This window comes from Clupea harengus, chromosome 3, assembly GCF_900700415.2.
Source record: "Clupea harengus chromosome 3, Ch_v2.0.2, whole genome shotgun sequence".
NCBI classification, from domain to species: Eukaryota; Metazoa; Chordata; class Actinopteri; order Clupeiformes; family Clupeidae; genus Clupea; species Clupea harengus.
The window spans coordinates 4,078,848-4,103,152 of NC_045154.1; the positions used below are offsets into that span (position 1 = coordinate 4,078,848).

Below are 24,305 nucleotides of genomic sequence, written 5' to 3' on the forward strand. Positions count from 1 at the left end.
TGCAGCGATGATGGATGGCTATTGATTAAAAATTGGCCGTGTGCAGAAATTGCGTGGCGGCGTGGAGCGCCATGTCTTTTTTCCGAGATCGACCGTCATCCACGGACCTCGTCGCGCTGCGGCCCAATCGATGTCGGTGGCCGCCAGACACATACATCATCATTTTCTGACGCCGCGAGTATCACGAGGGCAGGTGCCGAGTGCCGAGTGCCGAGTGCCAGCTGCACAGACTGATGACAAGGCAAATATGCAGCAGCCGTAGAGGCGAGATGACAGGCCCTTCTTAAGTCTCATTCTTATTCTTCAAGACCTCAGTTCATCAAAAGGAGCAATATATATATATATATATATATAGTTAAACTTTTCAAAAACTTATGAGAACTTTTCATGCAGAGGGCTGACAGATCAGTGTCTTCAGAGGACTAGGAGTATAATACGTCGTCCCGATAGAACCGGGATAAGCACATGGAGAGAGGAATGAAACGGCGGTATCACCAGGAGACAAAGGGGGAAATATCCACTGCCTCAGCTCCACTGCACCCCAACGAATGGGCTTGGCCTAAGCCTCTCATAGAGCCTATTGTCTGAGTCAAGCTGATGGGAATTAATTTACTTTGAGCTGCAGGTCTCGGCTGAACATCACAGCATTTTCGTCTTTTAAAACCGCGGACCATCTCCAGACAGCAATTTAGCGCCTTAGCTCCCTTAACCCCCTTTCTGCCTGAGATATTAGTGAAGCCAGTCACTGGAGACGGAGACGTTCATGGAAGAATTTCTGCGGAGCGTCTCATTGGCTGCCGGTGAGGCGGCATGCAGATGAGGCCAGATGGCAGGGGAGCCCTGCTGCGGCCTTGTCAGGTGAGGACCGGAATTCCAGATGAGAGGAGGGAGGCAGGCCGGGGACGTGGGAGACAGGAGGCACCTCCACCCCTCTCTGGCTCTGTGACAGGTATGAGCGCGAGAGGGGGTAAAAAAACTGACTGCGGGAGAGAGGATCCAGGGCCCCGGGATGCTGTGGTGTCTCTTCCTGTTCGCCCTCACAGCCACACAAACAAGCACTGACACCCGTATCCACACAGGAGCACCCAGCTGGCTCAGTGAGTGCGTTATGGCAGAGAGGAAAGAGGCCATCACACCAGCACCACAATACTACGGAAAACCTCAGTGGGTTCTGTAAGTCCACATGGTGTAAATGCATATCACCATCATGCCATATCAGTGACAGGATCGTTTCAACTGACACATCACACATGGTCACATTTGAGGTTATGACTGCAGGATATACTATGAACAGCCAGTCACTGAAACATTACAAAGATTAAAATGCTGCTGTTGTCAATTTTCAAAACAGTCCCTGAAGGCAGTGACACGGATTTACTCTGATCATTTGACTGAACTGTTGTGAAATAGGACAACCCATTCAAGCCAAAGATTCTGTGATCTGAATTCATATAACATGCTGGCATTTCTCTATCAAGATATCATGAGTCAATTTTGTCTTGTCTTTGTAACACAAATGGTATTTTGCAATATATTTTATAGATACTACTGTTTCCCGAGAACCCGATTCCTGAACTGGATAATTAGGCTGTACATCATGCTGTTTCGTTCGTGCTAATGCGAGTCTCTCTGGCGTGGAGATGAAAAGGCTGACCATATCACCGCCTCTTTGTGGTTTTCTTCAATCATTTGTCAGACAACTGGACACACCACATAGCAATAGTAAACCGGAATATCAAGCCCTTTATGTCCTTAACTCCCTCAGTAATTCCCTCACTGGATTCACTTCATGCGTTGTTGTTCAGATGTGAGTATTCTGGCTTGTGTTAAACTTCCCTAACAAATGGACGATTGGCAATCTGAAACTAGAGATGCACTCATTCCAGATTTCTCCTGATCCACTACATTTACTCTGTGTTATGATACTATTCTCATTAGGTGTATATTCAAAATGATTTCACTTACAATAATTATCCATTAGAGTTCATCTGTTTGTACTTAGTTGGTTTGTTTCTTCAAGTGATGGATTGTTCACTCACTGTGTTGGGTTGGGTTTAGACCGTCGTGAGACATGACTAGTTTTACCTACTGATGATGTGTTGTTGGTAATGGTAATCCTGCTCAGTACGAGAGGAACCACAGGTTTCAACAAATTTGGTTTGTGCGCTTGGCTGAGGAGCCACTGGTGCAAAGCTACCATTTGCGGGATTATGACTGAACGCCTCTAAGTGAGAATCCCCTCCCAGACGTAGCGATACCCATGCGCTTTGGTTGGTCCGGAGTAGCCGGGGGCCCCCGGGTCCCGGTGAGCAGTGACTGGGTCGGGGTGCGGCCGGACAAGCGCTTTACCTCTCCTGACACTACACTGCATATTCGTGAAAGAAACTTGTGCTAAATCACTCGTAGACAACCTGATAACCTATCAAGTCTCAAAGTGCCATGATGACTCAAGATATCTTAATAGAGAAATGCCAGAATTCAGATCACAGAATCTGTTTGTGCATTTTTTGTGTTTAGGGAATGGTGCCATATAAAGAATATTATCCATTTAAAAAATGAAGCCCATGTTGCATCTGCATTGGCTTTGTCTTTAGTGAAGTTTGCATTGTGCTGATACCAACACTCATCCATGTGCCCTGGTTCCTCACTCATATCCATTCGTGTAGCTTACGTAAAGTAGAAAAATCTCTTATACAGACAAGTATCAGTTCTTGCTATTCTCTCTGAGAATACATTGAAAAGAAAGTTGGACATGAAGGAAATAATTTATGAGTTTGCTAATGGAAGGCCCACAGAGCACAGCAGAAGTGAGTGATCTGGAGGTTTAGGTTACATTTAGCTTTCCTTTGCCAGCACTGTGGTGTTAGATAATGGGCTGTCTGCCAGCGGACTGGTTATTATTAATAGGCTGCTGTGTCAATTGACCCTGGCTACATCAGATTGCTGATTTGGTCTTTCTGTTAATTTTATTAAGAGTTGGCCTAGGAGGGGATATTAGTTGCAAAAGCGGGTCCCAGAATTGCACAGTGCTGACAGCAGTGTTGAACTATGATCTGACTATGATCTAAACTAGCCCTGATTGTGCGTGGGCTCCCCTTTAAGCCTGCTGTGTAGTGTTTGTCTGCAAGTACATATGGTTGAAAGAGTCTGCTAGCCCCAGTTTTGTATCCTTGGTACACTTTTAGTCTTGTCATGGTGTTTTCCAGTACTGAATATAGGTCAGCAATGAGTTAGGTAGTTTACAGAAACTGTAGCTTATGTGATAAATAGTACTTTACAGAGAAGAAGTCATGCTTGGATTGTATTATATCTTAATAGAAAACTATCATTATAAAAACATTTCTAAGTAGATAAAACATTTCATAAAATGTTTGAAATCTGATTGACACATCATTGTACTTTGAGACTGACTGGTATGTATACAGTAGCCACGCATAATGACATTCACAAGTTACAGACTTATACTGTAATCTGCGAACCCAAATCCCTTCAAACCCAGATTCACTTCATTAAAAAATGACTCATACACCCTCAACTGTCAAAACACATGGTGGAGGTAGGCAGCCAACAGCACTTCAGATCTGGTCATGACATCTACATTACATAAGGATGTTAAAAGTTAATGTTAAAAGTGCATCGTCCCCAAAGCCAACATGGCAACTAAAAGCACAGACAAAGATTGTTTGTCACTTGACATTGTGTGAGCTACTTGAAGCCCATGGGTTGGGACTTAGCATGAACTTAAGAGTTTTGCGATCCACAGTCAACACGGTCCACATAGTATATCTCTTTCTATCAACTAAGTTATCGGTGATAAAACAATCTTTTGTCTTCCACTGGTCATTATTTATGACAGATTTGGTGCAAAGGGACATTTTCCCAGACCTTGATGAATGGAACTTTTGTATGGATAGTAATACGATCAATCAAAAATATTCGATTTGTTGATTGGGAGGATGCAGTTCTGAGATGCCTTGAGAGGCGAGAGGCTTTGATAGAAATAGAGAAAAAGAGTCATTTTGTGGAAGAGCCTTTAGAGAGATTTTTCTCTCGAAATGGAGGACTTGAGATGAAAGAAATACTTCATGTAGTTGCCACTACTTACTTGACAGCAAATGTTATGAGGACATTCCTCCTGCAGACACTCCACTAGCGGAATACTCTGTGAGGATTTATTTGTTTGATGTTGATATTATTGAGAGAGAGACATTTTTATGACAAAGTCTCTTAAATGTAGTGCCCGTTGGGCTCACTCAGCAGCAAGCCGGATATGAACATGAATTTAATGACATCCATGTCATACACAATTTCGTACGTACCTTGTTTCTTTTTCATACACATTGACAGTACATTTTGATTATAAAGTTTGCATGAGAACATTTCTCTGGCAAAATAGAGAAAAATTATATAACATTGCCAACTAAAAAACAAATCTGGGCTTATTACAGCAGAAGGTAGCTGTACATATGAACACTAACGCTGTATGGCAGTGATTTCATTACATTTGCTGTGCTCCTCACTCCTCTACAGACACTGTAAGATGAAATTGTGAAGTGTTCTGTGATGGACAGGTTGTTGGGTTCTGCCGGTTGAGAAACAGCTCTATGGCAGTGGAGGCTGGAAAGGTGTCTTTCACACCCACGCTGTGGACCCAAGCACAGGTGTGGGGGTGTGCCCCAGCCTGCCGCTGTACCAATGTCTGAGAGTGGAGAACCACCTGCACTGCCCATAACATAGAAACAGAAATGACATGGAACTTTTTCAAAGATCTCTTTGATGTTTCTGGAGATCATGCAAATAACTGAGCTGTCGGATGCCTGAATGTTTCGATGCAGCATTCTCATCAGATAGATTGCTAAGGAACCCTTGGAAGAATAGTCAAGTTTGGATATAAAGCCATTTAATCAGCCTTCGACAATGGGTTGAAAGGCTGACTGATTAAATAGCTCCGCGCAACGTTCAGATCCCTTTGTGGGATCACACAGATGATTCAAGAAGCTGACAAAGCCGCACTATAAGTCTGCAGGCACCAGAGATGACCTGTCACCCAGGTTTGTACGTGCCAACAAATAAATGACATAATCCACATAGGAGCTCAAAGACAACAAGCTCTGCAGTCAGACAATAAACAAAATGAAGAGATGTGAGACTCATGCAGGTCTGCATCAGCAGAAATGTAAATACAGTACGTACATGCACTGTCAACACTTATGTAAAACCATCAAGCGCAATGTTTAACAGCTCAAGATGTGCAATTGTAATAACTGTACAAAGCAAACTAAATAGCTACTGAATCAAATGAATTGAGTCAAATTAGGAGTGAGCACAGCTGCAAGAGTATAACAGTAACCTGATAATGTGCTGATAACTACTTATTATATGTTAGACTGTGTTGTATTACCCCACACATATGCTTAATAATGGTTCACTGAGATGTGGCTAGTATAAAAAAGCAGTTTGTAAAGACATCATATTATAATTATTCAAATCCACTGAACAGCAGAGCAAACTGGGAGCAGTGTCGTTATTGTACTGGATCACTGGATCATTATAGCATGTATTGTATATCTGTGAAACAGTGTCGTTATTGTACTGGATCACTGGATCATTATAACATGTATATCTGTGAAACAGTGTCGTTATTGTACTGGATCACTGGATCATTATAACATGTACTGTATATCTGTGAAACAGTGTCGTTATTGTACTGGATCACTGGATCATTATAACATGTATATCTGTGAAACAGTGTCGTTATTGTACTGGATCACTGGATCATTATAACATGTATAGCTGTGAAATTGAACGTTAACACACATACTGCACATCCAGTAACAGTTTTGTCAGTGCTGTAATAGTGGAAGTAACAAATACAAAAGATATTTACATAACATAGGCATATCGTGCACATGATCCAACAAGTATAGACACCAGCATTGTCATGGTTCAATGGCTGACAAACCAGTCAGCATTGGAGGTACACTGACAATCGAAATGGCCCGCCTTGCTCGGCAAATGCCCTGCAAAGCCATACTGATGACTCATCATCAGGGTCACTGCATGATGACGCATGAGCGAGGCATGAACAAGGAGCCTGTTGTGAGGTCGAGGCCACTCAGATGGTTTGTGATGTATCATGACCGTCATTCAAGTCCATTGAATCCACCACAACAAGCACCCCACTACGATGAAAACACTCTCATAAAACACAAGAGGTTGGAGTCATCATGTGCAGTATGCCCCCACCCACGTCACATGGTCATGAGCTGGGGCCACGTACAGTGCCAGTTTACTGACCTAGGGAAACAAGTTTGCTGCTCTTAACTCTAACTAGAGTTAGACCTGCACTATTGGAGATGAACTCTTGCCAGTACTTAAGCTAAGCAAGCTATTTATTATTCATATTCTCTTATTATATCATTTATCTGTTATTTCATCAAGCCATCTTTAGAGTGATATCAGAATGTTTGGGCCTATTCATACTTTGGGTATTGTTTTGCAATACCGTGTGTTCACCTTAATGGGTCATTACCTGACGTAGAAAATATCTTTATTATGTAATGATCCTGCCTACATTGCACAGTCACAAAACATCACACAAGGCCTATCACTGCCAAAACACGCACCTATAAGAACAAGAGAGAGGCTATCAGAGCATCTATACGGCAACATCTCACAGATGCAGTACATGAGTAACGACACATTTTCAACAATTATGTGAATAAACCAGTAGACAGAAAATGGTCTGATTAGATTGCTGCCTGTGCGAGAGAGTTGCAAAAAAAGGTGATCTGTGATATTAAGTGGCTGCCCCTGGACGTGAGGCTCGGAGGGTACGGTCCCTAGCTGCTGATTTTGTCAAAGACTTTTCATTAGTCAGGATTATTGTAACCGGAGGTGACTGCCATTACATCTACTGCCCCTGCAATTAATCGAAAATGTTTCAAGAGGCACTGAGGCAGATCCCCTGATAAAGCCATCTACTTTATCTTGGCCAGTGCAAAACTTTGCCGTGTAGACAGTGATGTAGTGCCCAGACATGGAGGAAAGGTCACAACTGAGCCGTAGTGGCGCTCTAGACCCCCTACCACCAAGTCTGGTCCACGCCAACTCCAGCTGCTCATGCATGGCCATTATGAAGCAGCCTTCTTTCCCCATATGTGTGCTGGAATACTGTGTATACCTATGAGATGTCTCATGCAACGTGTTGGTCACACTCAAATCTTAAATATCTTAATATTCAGGACATGTGTCCAGCATGTTTTCTTTCACACACTGCTAATATTATCATTTTTCAAATTTTCCTCCTACTACAGTTACTCAAAAACTCTAAGCAGACTCCCACCGGGACCTTGACCTTTAAAACAAATCTGCCTTGGTAACGATATTATTGTTTTTGTGCAGAGGCAGGGGAGGGGAAAATAAACACCCATTCCAGTTTATGACCATGCGAAGATAGCCATGCAGGGCTCAAAAGCCCAGATCAGTTACGGTTTCCTGTGGACAGACAGCGGACACTTTTCCTTGTGTTCACTGCTTCAGGCAGCCTTGGGCCCGTGACCTTTGCCGGAAAACTGATTGTGAGCGATCTGCCAAGTCCCGTCTCGTTCACCTCCTCCTTGACTGCCTGGAGGGCTGCCACTCTCCTCTGCCTGTGTTAGTTAAGGAACATATATCCATCATTGTTAAAAGAGGGATATATTAAGTCAATATGTAGAATTGTAGGAGCTGTACATGATTACTTGTTGGAGCTGTACATGATCTACCAAATGTTGCCACTGTAGGGGTACACCTTTAAATATGTGATGTGCAAGCTTCATACTGTATCTAGCACACAGGGATGTTACTTCTACGTTACAGTGGAATCACATTGGAATTTAAGTTTCTGATTCCACAGCCCAGGAGAGTACCGGACACATTTATTTCTCAGATTATTTACATCTGAGAATGTTCTTACTTTTATAGATGAATATGAAATGATTGCTTACAGAAACTTCAATAGGGAAAGGGATACCATAGCAGCTCCGATCGGAAAGCTGGCTATTAGAATGATAGCTTCTACTTCACACACAAGACCGTATCTGCAAAATCCAACCTTGGAGCTCTTCACCTGTGATGAGATAGCCCTATTGTTGTCTATCTGACCATCTCTACTTTACATGCTAAGAGGGGTTATTCTGCTTTCATCAGTAGTCATATGGTGTCAGCAACCCCCGACAGGTGAAAGGGCCATGGTGACTGCAAAGAAGCACATGAAACATCACATTTCCTCAGGAAACTGTGCCCATTCACATATGCAGTATGGATTATCTGCTTTAAAGAGGTGTTGCATGGGCTTTCGATGCATGCAAACTGTGCTGTTTCACACATACAGATCATCATATGTGTTTGACAGAATTTCCGACTGCTTGATTTAGATTTTTACCTATATATCTAAATATTTAGAAAATCCAGTTACCAATGACAAATCATATACGAGGTGCTTATGTATAACATGTATAACACTGCTGCCTGCGCTTTAAAATACACTTGATGTGATTCTCATTTTAACTGCAGTGCTCTATGTCATAGAGCACTGCAGTTAAAATGAGAATCACATCAAGTGTATTTTAAAGCGCAGGCAGCAGTGTCTGACCAAAAACAATGAGAAATCTTTAGTGTGGTTTAGAGGTATTGATACATTATCACTCTACTGACTGGAAAAGCTCTTGCCAGGGCCATCTGGGAACAGCACACTCCCACATGTTCCAGTTGCCAGCAATTCGTAGAGGAGATGCTGTGAGTCTTTCATCACCCTGTAGGCAGCAAAGTGGGTACCACTTTACAATAAGGTTCCCTTTATAAAGGTTCATAAATGGTTTATAAATAGGTTATTAATTAGGTTGTAAACCCTTTGTAAGTCATTAATAAGCCATTATAAATGAGTTATAACACAGTTCTTAAAACATCGATGCCAGCTCACTATTTGGTAAGATCCCCATTTTGGCAACCCACTGTCTATCCCTTAACTGGCTATACTAGCCCATTGCACACTCCCTACCATTCTTGTATCTGTTACTACCAGCACGTAGAGATTACCCCCGCACCGTGGGGGGGCCTCGCATGGGGGGGGGGGGCTCGCCCACAAAAAAATTTAAAACAAAAAAGTTTTTTTTTTTTTTTTTTCAATTTGAATTACATGGGATGCACACTATGTCCTTATTGTCTTGTCTGTGTTTCCAGAGTTGATATAGAAATAAAGAAAAATATATTTAATTGTGCTTTCTTTGTTAGGTAGCATAGTGACGTGACGACATAGGTCAGAAGGTCACAGACCGGCGCGCAAATAGGGAGCTTGAGTTTTGATATCTTGCCTATATGTGGGGGGGCTCTCGTGTTTCCGTTACGGTACTGGTTACTACCCCACTCGTTTTGAACGTGTTCTCCCTATGTGTATGTGATTTGTGTATGTTGTGTCTGGATGCTACTGGATGGCCTAAAATTTCCCTCAGGATTAATAAAGTATCCATCCATCCATCCAAGATCAAGTTACTGCTTACTACTCATTAATCTTATGAGTTACTAACAGGTATAACTGGCAAAAGGGAGCCTTATTGTAAAGTGTGAAACAAATCATCATCTATTAATCAGCTACTGTCATTTATAACTGGCAAAGGGAACCTTATTGTAAAGTGTGAAACAAATCATCATCTATTAATCAGCTACTATCATTTATAACTGGCAAAGGGAACCTTATTGTAAAGTGTGAAACAAATCATCATCTATTAATCAGCTACTATCATTTATAACTGGCAAAGGGAACCTTATTGTAAAGTGTGAAACAAATCATCATCTATTAATCAGCTACTATCATTTATAACTGGCAAAGGGAACCTTATTGTAAAGTGTGAAACAAATCATCTATTAATCAGCTACTATCATTTATAACTGGCAAAGGGAACCTTATTGTAAAGTGTGAAACAAATCATCATTTATTAATCAGCTACCAACATGTATAACTGGCAAAAGGGAGCCTTATTGTAAAGTGTGAAACACATCACCATTGATAAATGAGTAACTAACATTCACATTTACCTAATATAAGTTTTTCACATGGAATGGAAAGTAAGATGCAACAGATACAAGCAAAAATAATGTATTCACACATGTCAAAATGATTAAACTGTTGAGTACAAGTGATGCTTATATTTAGACATAAAAGCTTTACGCAGACATCAATAAAACACTTTGAAAGAAATAATGTGATTCAGACTGGAAAGGCTTTTCGTATATCCATGAACAACCGTCCAAGTGGCCCATCAGGGTGACCAGAGCCAAAAAGTCAATCATTTTATCCGGATCACGGCACCGTTGAAACAAGTCCTGCGTTGTGTTCTGTGTGAGTCTGTTTGCTGGGCAAGAAATGGCCACGCACTGAAGTTCTGATGCTTTGTTCCAGCGAAGTGGAGCTCCGTACACTGTACACAATAACATACAACGAGACAGTCTGTAACATGCAGTCGTCAAACACACTGGATATTAGCCTGTTAGCAGAGGGAAAACGTATGCTAGGAACCTCATGGCATAAGACAAAACAAGATAAATGCATTAAATATCACATCGTATGCATCACATGTTGCAGTTCACAATCTTTTAGTATATACGCCGTTATGTCATCATAATACCATGACTTTGAGGGTTTATCACTTATAAATATACGTATAGTTTCTTTGACATACCTCTCTTCAGATCAGCAACTTCAAACTGAAGCCTAAAAGGAGAGATGCCAACAAAACCGAGTGTCTTAAAGGGGCAATACAAGTTGTACTCAGTGTGTTCAAATAACAAGATTTAGTATATACAAATCATGATCAAATATGTAACCGAGTCCAAAATAGTTGCATTCATTTCATGAAATGTCACCAAATCCTGATTTGTTTATATTTAATCTTGTTATTTGAACACACTGAATACGTGAACTTCTATTGCCCCTTTAAGCAACTTGGCTTAGTTTGCATCTCAGTTTAGCATGCTACTACCCAGCAGTAGTACTGGGCAGTAGCATGCTAACTTTAGATAGCTGGCTGACACACCTCGCAAATCCCCTCATACGTATATTTATAAGTGATAAACCCTCAAAGTCATGGTATTATGATGACATAACGGTGTATATACTAAAAGATTGTGAACTGCAACATGTGATGCATACGATGTGATATTTAATGCATTTATCTTGTTTTGTCTTATGCCATGAATCTGGTGATACGATACATGATACAGGGGTTACGATTCAATATATTGCGATACAAGGCAATATATTGCGCCATACTAGAAACACTATCATCGTATAAAGAACACACCACCACACTCATAACATCTGGGTAAAATCATGCTTTTTTGTGTGCAATTAGAACAGTGGGATCTGGAACGCGGTCACACCACAAAATGATCCACTTTCTGCCACACATTGGTGCTTGTGAACTATTAGTGTTTCTGAGAATCACAAAACAGAAAATCACCACACTCGTATATTTATATCTTCTTACACCCCCCCCCCCCCCCCCCACACACACACACACACACACACACGTCATTACTGGACATCTCACACACAGCGTGCCACCTAAGTCACAGCTCAGACCACTAACACATCTCGCCAGTTAGTTAACTCCTTTAACCCCACAGACCCAAGATGATTAGCCTAACCCCTGGAACCTAACTGAATTAAAGCTCTCTGCTACACGCCCATTCAAATGAAATCCCTCGTGTTCAGCCCCAGCCTAAGGGACCGATGCCCCCTCAAAAACACTACTGGGCACCGTGTCCAACTCTGAACTGCTGTTGCTCCTGTCTCACAGACTTCAACCCCTATACACACACTGTAAACCCAAACAGTTCTACTAACTTATTAACATTATGTATTCAGTACTTAAAACTTGGTATTTAGTTGACCCAACTTTAAATGTATTAGTTTTCTGAGCAAGTGAAGACGTTTTAATTGTATTGGAATGTATTTGTTTGAGTAAACATTGCCTGATAACTCATATTTTTTTAGTTTCATTCAAACGTGACGTCTGACGTCATCAACGTCGTTGCAGGACTAGTTCAGAACAGAATCAGAGATCTTGTGATGAGAGATGGAGACAGCAGACTTAATAATTGTATAGTATCAGTTAGACTTCTATAAGCATGTTCCTCCTGTAGAAGAGGAGTCGACCAACTTCGTAGGGTGACTATATTTGAGTTTGTGAAAAAGAGGACACTTCGTCGCGGGGAGGGGCTTGGTAGTGTATAGCATACAGATGACCCCGCCCCCTCCCCCGCGACGGAATTTTGACACCTCTTCCACATGCAGATGTCATGTGCTGTTGTAAACAATGCAACTAGTAGAATTGGCACGGTGCTCAGTGTTGCCAGATTGGAAATGGTGAAGTATCGTATTAAATGCTCAAAATGATCGTCTTTGGAGGATAATTATCGTGCATCTGGCAACACTGAGAGGCCGGTCGACCAATGACAGTTCTCGCTACAGTCAGAGCTTGTGCTAGAAGGTGGAACGTAAGGGAGATACCCTTTCCTAAACTTGTAAGGGCGTAAAAACTAGTTTGTGAAGGACCCAGAGAAACACAAATATCCGACGAGGCAAAAACCCGGACGATTTTGCAATCACTGCCGGACGCATGTCTGGGTAAAAGAGGACGTCTGGTCACCCCACCAAAGGAGATATTTTAGTAATCCTGTCGCTGCTAGGCGTCCTTATCTGGTAAGTAAACTGTGTTTTTTTAGCTGTTTGTTACGACAAAATTGCAGGAGCAAGTGAAATTGCGGTAAGAAGTGGCGAATTTCCCTCTTTGTAATTATTATTGAGTAATCACGTTTTGGCTGTCATTAGCAAGTTCAGTTGCACGACTGTTGGCGCTGGCGGCTAGGAAGCTAAAGAGCTAAATAGCTAGTTAGTGGGTTATTTCCCCTCAAATATGTTCATGTGCAAAGTAAACAACAATCAATTGTTTATGTTGAAAACAACTCATGTTCTACAGAAACACCATATAATTCATATCAGCATGCTAATGTTATATGTAACCTTTTAGCAGCTAGCTAGCTTCTATGTGTTTTAATGGATCTGATGGATAAAAGTGTTAGCAGCAAGCTAACAATAATGGTCGAGAACTTCAAATAAGACCTACAATATTCTTTTTGCCCTGACAGCATTCGTGTTGCATATAAACAACAAACCGATTTGATGTAGACATATAAGAAGAGGAGTCAACCAAAGGAGATATTTTTGTGTACAGGCAGAAGGCATCACGGACTGGCAAGACAGCAGAGGTGCTACGGGTGATCCTCGAGGCTTATGACCTTCAGGTATGTCTAGGATTAACTGCACAACAGTGATCACATTTAGTTTGTTACTGAAACTTTAATATTAGTTGATACTATGTATTATTATTTGCCAGTTTTTTTGTAAGTGTTTCCATTGAAACTCTCCTGGTAATTGTATTGATGGTGTTTTGCAGGAGGAAGAGGAGCCAGATTTTGATGATGCTCCTGTTGCTCTCCTTACATCGGGTCCGACCCCTTCAGCTGCGAGAACATCTTTGAATTGGGTGCAGAAGATTTCTGAGGCATTTATGTTGTTGTTTGGCCTGACGTGTGCTTTCAATTTAGAATATCCGAAAAAACTCACGCACACCTTCTCATACAGAACCTTTTTTATGTGTCTGGATGACAACAAACCTCTGAAACCGTCCTTACTCACCTTAAAAAAAATATTTTTTGAAATAAACGATTTGTTGTTGACTTGTTAACTTTGTAACGCTGTTCTTTAAAGCTTTGATGTAATCTTTTATTTTGTCAGTTGTTTTACAAGAAATATAAATTATGTGATACCTCTTAAGTTTTTCTCATCTCACTCTTTTTAATAGAAATCTTACATAGATTTGAATGTTTCTTGTAGAGTAACTTTCAGTTTAAAGTCAGTTTGTAAACAGAACCAGAAAATCAGTATATGTGGTCAATAATTGAAAATAAGTAGTGCTCACTTAAAAAAGTTAGCTATTTAAGTATTACCTACTCAAAATAATCAAGCGGAGTTAACTTTAAAAAAGTAAGCTTATTAAGTATTATTTACTCAGAATAATCAAGTTGAACTTGTTCACCAGTATTAAGTGCACTGAACTTGATTTTTAAGGCTTAAAACTTAATTTTATTTTGTGTTGTTGAGTGAAAATAATTTAGTACATAGAGATTAAAAGATTTAAGTATACAAATATTTGAATATAAGTTCAGAGAACTTAAAAATTATGAAAACGATAACAAAATAAATCAGTTTAGCCGATGTATCATTTTAAAGTTAAGTTTACTTAAAAATAATAATATATGTACTCAAATTTTATTATGTAATCGGTTACATCAAAAGTTTTAAGTACTCTGAACTTGTTCAGGTTTACAGTGCACTACTGAGCACCTAACTAATCTCTCTTACCTCTTTGAACAGCACTGTGCACCCAACCTAATCACATTAACTCATTTAATTTACCCTCCTAACTTACACCTCTCTCTCTATTTGTCACAGAAACGCTCCTGCATAGCTCTCTTACTTCACCAACCCGCTCTTTAACTTGTGCTACAGCTAGTCCCCTACCCAAACTCACTAACATCCCCGTGTGCAATTAAACCCCTGGAGATATTAAATACAATTCCTGCCTCACTGACTGACTTAACCAAGCCCCTGGCCAGACTGACTTCACCTCGGTGTTAACCTGTTGCACTGGGCTGTGGCAGGAAGGCTGCCGGGGGCCAATCTACAGCACATGAGGCATGAGTCACATCCCTCGGCTGCTTGGCAACCAAGGCATTTCTCCACGGGGGCCCTGATAACCCAACCAGGGAGAAAAGGGGGGAGAGAGGGGGAGAAGGAGAGAGAAAAGGAGAGGGGGGGGGAGAGATGGTGAGAAAGAAAGATGTGACAGACAAAGTAACACAACAGAGGGTTGCATGGCAAACATGCAGTGAGGAAGACGGTGGAGACAGACAAAGGGGAGGAAGAGGAGAGAGTAGAGGAGAGAAAGAATGAAACTAAAAGAGAGAGATAGAGAGAGAGAGAGAGGGAAAGAGAGGGATACAATAAAGTGCATGTTTGTGCAAGGGTGCACGAGATACGTTTTCCCTCTGCTAACAGGCTAATATCCAGTGTGTTTGACGACTGCATGTTACAGACTGTCTCGTTGTATGTTATTGTGTACAGTGTACGGAGCTCCACTTCGCTGGAACAAAGCATCAGAACTTCAGTGCGTGGCCATTTCTTGCCCAGCAAACAGACTCACACAGAACACAACGCAGGACTTGTTTCAACGGTGCCGTGATCCGGATAAAATGATTGACTTTTTGGCTCTGGTCACCCTGATGGGCCACTTGGACGGTTGTTCATGGATATACGAAAAGCCTTTCCAGTCTGAATCACATTATTTCTTTCAAAGTGTTTTATTGATGTCTGCGTAAAGCTTTTATGTCTAAATATAAGCATCACTTGTACTCAACAGTTTAATCATTTTGACATGTGTGAATACATTATTTTTGCTTGTATCTGTTGCATCTTACTTTCCATTCCATGTGAAAAACTTATATTAGGTAAATGTGAATGTTAGTTACTCATTTATCAATGGTGATGTGTTTCACACTTTACAATAAGGCTCCCTTTTGCCAGTTATACATGTTGGTAGCTGATTAATAAATGATGATTTGTTTCACACTTTACAATAAGGTTCCCTTTGCCAGTTATAAATGATAGTAGCTGATTAATAGATGATGATTTGTTTCACACTTTACAATAAGATTCCCTTTGCCAGTTATAAATGATAGTAGCTGATTAATAGATGATGATTTGTTTCACACTTTACAATAAGGTTCCCTTTGCCAGTTATAAATGATAGTAGCTGATTAATAGATGATGATTTGTTTCACACTTTACAATAAGGTTCCCTTTGCCAGTTATAAATGACAGTAACTGATTAATAGATGATGATTTGTTTCACACTTTACAATAAGGCTCCCTTTTGTCAGTTATACCTGTTAGTAACTCATAAGATTAATGAGTAGTAAGCAGTAACTTGATCTTGGATGGATGGATGGATACTTTATTAATCCTGAGGGAAATTTTAGGCCATCCAGTAGCATCCAGACACAACATACACAAATCACATACACATAGGGAGAACACGTTCAAAACGAGTGGGGTAGTAACCAGTACCGTAACGGAAACACGAGAGCCCCCCCCCCCCCCACATATAGGCAAGATATCAAAACTCAAGCTCCCTATTTGCCGTGGGCGCGCCGGTCTGTGACCTTCTGACCTATGTCGTCACGTCACTAGGCTACCTAACAAAGAAAGCACAATTAAATATGTTTTTCTTTATTTCTATATCAACTCTGGAAACACAGACAAGACAATAAGGACATAGTGTGCATCCCATGTAATTTAAATTGAAAAAAAAAAAAAACACTTTTTTGTTTTACATTTTTTTGTGGGGGGGGGGGGGGCGAGTCCCCCCCCCCCCCCCCATGCGCGGCCCCCCCCACGGTGCGGGGGTAATCTTTACGTGCTGGTAGTAACATACAAGAATGGTAGGGAGTGTGCAATGGGCTAGTATAGCCAGTTAAGGGATAGACAGTGGGTTGCCAAAATGGGGATCTTACCAAATAGTGAGCCGGCATCGATGTTTTAAGAACTGTGTTATATAACTCATTTATAATGGCTTATTAATGACTTACAAAGGGTTTACAACCTAATTAATAACCTATTTATAAACCATTTATAAACCTTTATAAAGGGAACCTTATTGTAAAGTGGTACCGCAAAGTTAATATAGTTTGTATTCAATCTGAATTTCTATTTAGTTTCAGTTAGTTTCACCAATGGTTTCATTAGTTTCAGTTTAGTTTTTTGTGTCATGGGCTCATTTCTATTTCATTTGAGTTTATTATAGTTTTAGTTTAAGTTATTTTAGTTAAAGTAACAATATGTAACTTTTTACCTTAAAATAACAGCTTGAAAAAAATTGTGCCGCTACAATTACTTTTAATATGGAGAATGGCCTCTCCGCCATTGCCATCGGGGGTCTGTAGGAAAAACTGCGGTATGTAAGATTTCTGGAGCCGCCCGGTCCTTTGTGTCTGATCATGCGCGACTAGGATCGGGTAGTGACAGTCACTATCGGAACAGCTTTTACTTGTTGGCGAGAGCTGAAAGACACATTTGGATACAAGTTTGATTCAGGGCTAGCCATCTTTTCTTGACTGTGTTAGAAAAATTGTTGACTTGCTAGTTTGTCATAAACGGGGAAAGCAAATTTCAACAGGTTTCGCCGCTAGAGGGAGCTACAAGCCAAAAACTACTTATTGCTGCTTTAAGGACCAAAATTGTCAAGGATTAGAAAAATAATCTGCCCATCATTGAAGATATCAACATTTGAAGACTAAATTAACGTATGCTATAGGCTACATTTGTTTGACACTGAAAGCCTGTTAATATAGTCTCCAATCTGGTTGAAGAAAAGTTGTTGATATTTGTGTTGAACAGCCAATCAAATCAAACCTCCCTTTTGTGCTCCTGAAGCACCATGAAAAGCTGGGATTGTTTATAGCTCTGTCTGAACCACTATGTTTGTTTCCCATTCACAGGGCCATAACTGTGTATGAACACAGTAGTTCAGAACGGACAGCTAGTGGACTGTGAGGAGCAATTTTCTGAATTTGACAAAAAGTCAGTGTTCCTTCTGTCCCAAGATGCCAGGCTCTGGATTCCTGGGGTCTCTATATCTACTACTGACTTCTTCTTTGTAGTCCGGCGTTGCAAGCAAGTCTGGAGGAAGGTGCGGTTAGCCTTACAGCACGCTTCTAAGCTGCAGCAGCCCCACGCCAACCGCAGATGCAGTCCTGCACCACCCCTGGGCTGGCCTGGGCAGAGGGGTTGGCAGATCTCACAAACTGGCTCCAAGGTATGTCCACATCTACTGCCTGTGCCTACTGTCCGCCAGTCCTCTGGCTCATATTGGTTGTGTTGGTGGCCCACCAGTGTGAGTCACTGAAGGCATTCCGGTCTGTTCTGCAACTGGGTTCCAAGTGTCCACAGTAGCACAGTGGAATGAGGCTCGCTACAGCACCCCAGTGTGGGTATCACCAGGTTCCAAAAGCAGCTTCATTTGATTTAATTTATGTCTAAAAACATCCCAGCCATCTAACCATTCTTCTTTTGGATGAAAAACAAGATAGCTGTGTACACAGGCAGTCTATTCACTCAGCTCATTGAAGATGTAAGTTTTTTCACTCAGCTCATTGAAGATGTAAGCTTGGGAACATTCTGAGATGGTGTTTAGTGTGGGGTGAAGACTCAGCTCCATTATCCCTGCACCTCGCAGCCAGTGTGGTCAGGATTCACCAGTTGTCATTATTGGTCTCTCATCTAAGACCTTAATACCATGAAGGGATTCTCAGAACAGACTGTGTCACTTACTCATTTAGTGGCGGGCAGAATCAATAGCAGGTCTTCAGGCTGAGCTAAACTTAGAGCGCTCAATAAGAGAACACCACCTGATTGAGATGGCAAGGTCATGATGTTTCCTCCCACCAAGCCAAATGCTTCTCCGTTATCCCAGGCCGCTGTTTAATTGCTTTTAGGTGTTTGTTTGAACCACATTCAGCAGGTGGTGAACATGCAATTAGATAAATCAGATTAATGCAGTTTTTGTGGCAAAACTCTCCTCTCTACAAAGGTGGTAAGTGTAAGGGCAGACTGTATCTTAGAAGTGGTGTCATGAAGTTTGTGAAATGACCTCTGAAAACTATATTAAATTACTGTAAGAAGCAAGTACTTGATTATGCTACGAAACGTTATTCCCCAGGGAGATTTTTCAGACAATGACAATGTTGTGTTAGCAATGTTTTTTCCTTGTCAGTGTAGTTTTCAGAATAACGATGTTGTTTGTGTGTGTGTGTGTGTGTGTGTGTGTGTGTGTGTGTGTGTCTGCCTATATCTGTGCTGAGCTGATAGCTCTCAGCATGGGGCCAAAGAAATGGCAGGCATGTGATTCAACGGCACACAATAACAGCCCTATCTGAGAGCCCACTGAAGGCTCCACCTCTCCCACTCTGCAAGCTCGATGGCCTACCTTTGGATGAAGAGTTAAGGATCCATTCTCATTGGAGTCTCCAATCTCCCAGGGCTCCTGGAGAGAGAGAGGGGTTTATTCAACACCTACACACTGAATATACATTTTATTTATCTTACAAAACGGTCATTATCCAGTGTCCTACTTTTGAGTGAATGGTCCAGTCATAAACATATTGTTTGGATAAAGGCAGGCCTGTATACTCTACTGTGCCTGCTTCAGATATTTTTTTTTACCAGGTTCAGGCAGCATCACCTTGCAAGATTAAAGGGGATAAAATGAGAACATAGGACACAGGAGTTTCCCACATCTGACCTTTTACAGGCCAAAAAAGATACAATGATGTACAATGCCTCTTAAGCAGAAAAACTGACTTGACTAAAAAAAAGATAATCTGCCTTCAGAATATCTCTCCCATTGATGGCAGTAAGACCCAATGAAGCAGAGAGAATAGGTGAAGAGGCTGACAGCATAAAGGCCCAATAAATCCAGTCTCATTTATTTACAGAGAGACTGCCCACATGAAACGAGTCTCTTTGATGCCTGCTCATGGTAAGGCAGTCAAGAAAAGAAGAGGCTGTGACTGCAGTCAGCAAGTGTGGAAAATCAACTCCTACAACTGAATGACTGAATATGCTGTTAGCTAATTTGACCACTTTGGCATTGTGGAAACCTTTTGTGTTTGTAGCCTGTGTTTTGATTTCCCTTGCAGATACAGCTGTTTATATGAATTTGTTACAGGACATTTCAAATAACAGTAAGCAGCATTATTCTGATCAAATCATAATTTATTTGATTTCAGATACATACAAAATTACCATTGTATGTTTAGTGATGTTAATCTGTTAAAGAAACAGATTAAAAACTATTGCATAATTCTTTGTTGGTGAGCACTTTTTTGTTACATGTTTTGGCAGTCCAGCTGAGGAACCACAAACAACAAAACCATATCCAGCCACAAAACCAGATATAGGAGCGAACTACAAATGAAATACACTGTGTGCCTGTGTGCCTGAAGCCAGGCCCACATGACAGACACAGAGGAATTGCCGAAAACATATTTTGTTTTGAGGATCCTGTCAACTTCTGAATTTAACTTGTGCACCAAAATGATTGACAAAATGGCTAGAAATTACGTTCAATTACATAATACATTATAACAATTACATAATACACTCAAGTAAGAGTGAGAAGGGCTGTATGAGAGAGGAATGTGGTAAAAGCTTAATAGTTGATATAAATATGATTTATTAAAACATATCTGGTAGAACTGTGTGGCAGAACTCATAGTAATAGTAATGTGATAGAATACTCTGCACAATTACTGATATAAGATAGACTTCAATGTGATCTGTTGATAATCAAATGTCTTATGAGAGGACATTATTTACAAAAGTTCTTAAGAAACAAAAACAAATTGACAATGTTGTTTAACAGTAAGAATGTATATGATTTGATTGGATTGATTCAAGATTTGGATGATATATGTTTTATTATTTTTCATGTTTGATGTTTGATTTTACTGAATGCATTTCATGTAGTTAAAAATGAAATGTGAAGCATAGGCACTTTGTGTTATTTTATAGGCAGCAAAGGAAATGCCATATTTGGGTACATCCTGTTGAAACAATGACATCACCTTTTACTCTGACTTTTTGAGCTGGAACAGGTGGGGAATACAAATCAGAAAGTGACAGCTAAGTTCTTGGTTTCTGGTTGACCTTCTGACAAGAAGACAGTGCTGGGATATTGGTCCAATAAGGGCTACCATCTCCTGCACTGTGTTTTTCCCCCACATCACCACCAAGTCCAGTTGCCCACATCCCAAAAACGTGGGGTGACCACTTTGGTCCCTCACATTGATATTTTAGAAACATTCAAGGGGTATGTTCTTAAGATAATATGTTTAATACTGCATGGAACAGGAATCATGGAGAGGTTGGCTACAAAACATTTGGTAAGAGCACAGCTTAATCTATCGAAGGGTTTTCGACAACCTAAAATGGTGGCAGCTCTTGGTTAGTGAATCGAGTTAAAGGAGTTATAATATTGGGTAACTACTCACTCACTCACTCACTCACTTAATTGCCATTCCCCTTGTAGACAGCAGCACCCCTTGATGTCTATTAAGAGGACTATAATTTGAAAAATATTGATTTATTACTCTCTTAATCTGTTGATTTGTGGCAACCAACCCCTCATCCCTGAATCTATGCAAAAATCGAATCATCATAATAATAATTATGTCCGTTCAAAATTTGACAGGCTACGGAGGTCTGTGTTGAATAGGGGGGCGTGGCCGGAGCGGAGTTCAGCACAGACGTGACATTTTCTCAGTGGTTTTGTTTTCTAATTAATGCTTGTTCATCGTTGCGATAGTTGTTGTGTGTTTATAAGAAAGAAATACAGCCTTGCAGGACAAAATACAGGGGAATTTGGGCGATTTTGATGCACAAAATGATGTTTCCGTCTGAAAGTTGCAATTCTGTTTCAAACGGTACATTCTGCGAATTCCGTCCGTTTTCTGTTATCGCGGAAATGTTCTCCCCGCGTACCCCCTGAACCACTTCGCGTACCCCAGTTTGGGAACCGATGGTCTAAATCAGGGGTCTTCAACCTTTTTCAGCCCAAGGACCCCTTGGCTGAGAGAGACGCTGAGCAGGGACCCCCACCCCCGCCGCCCCAAATTTGGGCCTGATATTCATATAATTTATTTGGAACTAAGTGTCAGTCACACACACACACACTCCCCTACACATGTTTGAACAGAATTACAAATCATCTGTGACACACAACTAGTTTCAATTTATTCTGTTTATTATTGACATTTGTTCTCCCTTACAGTTAGTCGTCACTCTATATTCAATTAGGGAGGGACAAAGAATTGAGTAGGTTGAGAAGCTTAAGTATGGATGAAATATCTCATACCTAGTGAGAGATCTGACGTTTGAGAATTCATCATTCATGTCTTTGGCAACGACATTCTCCCTATGAAGCATGCAGTGCGTCATACATGGCTCTTGCACCGTCTGTGCACATCGCGACACATTTTGGCCAGGGTATATCATGTTCATGGAAAAAATTGTCGATCACTTTGAAAATCTCTGAACTTTTTTTTACCTCCAGGCAGCTGCTTACAGAATCGAAATTTCTCCGGCATCTCATTTTGGTCGACAAATCACAAAAAAGCTAAAAGCTGAGCTTCGTTTGACACATCGGTGGATTAATCTAATTGTATTGCAAAATAATCTGCCTTCGGGAGTTTTGCGACTAATAGTGCCCTCACACCAGCTGCCAATTCAATTCAATAGGGCGGGCATTGGGATGCTTTTCAGTTTTTTTTACGTACTCATCCTTCCCAAACATTGTTTTGCACATATCACTAGCTGTTGGCAATATTAAACGTTACGCAATTATGTATGGCTGTTTGGTCTGAGCGACAGGTAATGCAACTTGATAAGAGGCTTTTAAAGCTAGCTCGCACACTGGCTAATTTTCTCATCAAGGTCTGCTGGCCCTCAAAAGATTTTAAACGGGAAATATTAAAAAAAATGTCTTTCAAGTGAGCATGGGTTGTCTTTGAGTGTCGTTGCAGCTTTGATGGTTTCATAGTTTCGTTTGATAGCACGGAAGAGCAAACCACGCATACTGCTAATTCTTCACCATCAGTCTCTTTGTAGGTGAAGGCAAACTTCAGATAATTCTCTGAATATGTACCTGTCTTCTCCCGTTTGCGCTTTTGGCTGTTCATGTTGGCATCCTCTGAACCGCCATCAGTGGTGTCTGACGCGGAGCTTTTGTTCCGAGAAATTACAAACGATCAATTATTTCAAATTGTATGGTTATGGCAGGTAACGTCTTTTGGCACCAGATTTTAGCTAAATGTAGCTAAAAGTGCATATGATGCCTGAAGACTCATGGGTAGCCTGTGTATTATTTTTAAGGAATAGAAAGCAATTTTTACGTCCTGTTTATGTTTATGTAGTCTTTTGGACGTTGTAAATTTTTGGAAGAGGGAAAAAATGCTTCAGATGAAATAATTTGGCGGACCCCCTGCAGTACCTCCGCGGACCCCCGGTTGAAGACCTCTGGTCTAAATCAATGATTGTAAAAAAGTATGGACATCATGAGCTTATTTATAATCATCATAAGCAACCATGGGTCTAGCTCAGTGGCTGGCTGCAGAAAGCCTTATAGTTCTATCAACTACTTTCCTGAATGCCTGCATGTTAACTGTACCTTTCAGAAAGATGAGTTTTACTCATTTTACTCATAGGCCTACTTTATTCTTTAAGGAGGGTGTAGTATGATTTCATTAATAATGCTATGTGTTTGATGTAACTACAGTTATAATGACGCCGTTTCCCTTTGTGTGGTAACAATGTATGTTTCCGCTGGATTTTTTTTTTTTTCAAGGCTGTACCCAATCCTGTGTGAGGAGAAGTATTTATTTTTTTATTTCGGCCAGTTGGATTTTTAGGAGGCAGGAATTGGAAGTCTTCTGCCTGCTAAGTAGAGGTTTAGCAAAGTTCTATGTTCACAATAGACACTGGCAAAGAGATCAGGGATTCGGTTCATTCTCATAGCAGGCGTTAGTTTACCTGTGTACCTTCGTCCATGCTGCCTGATGAGGAGAAGCTCGGAGGAGGTTTGGGCACTAGGTTCACCGTCACAGAGGTGGGAGCAGAAGCTAATACGTTAGCGTCTATGAACTTCATCCTGTCCGTCAAGCATCATGGACTACTGAATTTGTGAGTAGCTGCTACGGGGTTTATTGGTGACGGCAAACTGTTCGCATCCACTGTGAGTACAACTGTAACAGTGAGAGTGAACTTTAATTGGATTTCATTCTCCAATGGGAGTCCAACGAACTCGTGTTTTCCTCATGTGCACCAATGTAATGGGCCCAAACGTAGTCCTGCAAGCTTGCTAACGTGAACAGAGACTCACTGAACTGTTGTTTTGACTTGTGTGTTAAATGTGTTGTACATGTATGCAGTGTTAAATTTAACATCGATTAATTAAACTAATGTTAGTTTTTCCCTTCCCTTTGCAGAGTTTATGACGCCATTTTGCGTTTATTGAGCAGGAGTGTGTTAGTGAAGAGCATTGGGTTGCAAGAATTGATACTTTTTTGATACTTTTCAGTTTATCACACAA

The 24,305-nt window shown here is 40.9% G+C and overlaps 1 protein-coding gene across 1 annotated transcript in view; it reads right to left on the reverse strand.

Moving 5' to 3' along the window:
• Positions 1–23,863, reverse strand: part of eif4g2b (eukaryotic translation initiation factor 4, gamma 2b) — a 61,588-nt gene extending 37,725 nt beyond the window's left edge. Inside the window, exon 1 of the mRNA XM_031561955.1 lies at positions 23,755–23,863. Within this exon, the coding sequence (XP_031417815.1) occupies positions 23,755–23,863 (109 nt within the window). The remainder of the gene's footprint in view (positions 1–23,754) is intronic.
• Between the last annotated feature and the right edge of the window lie 442 nt (positions 23,864–24,305).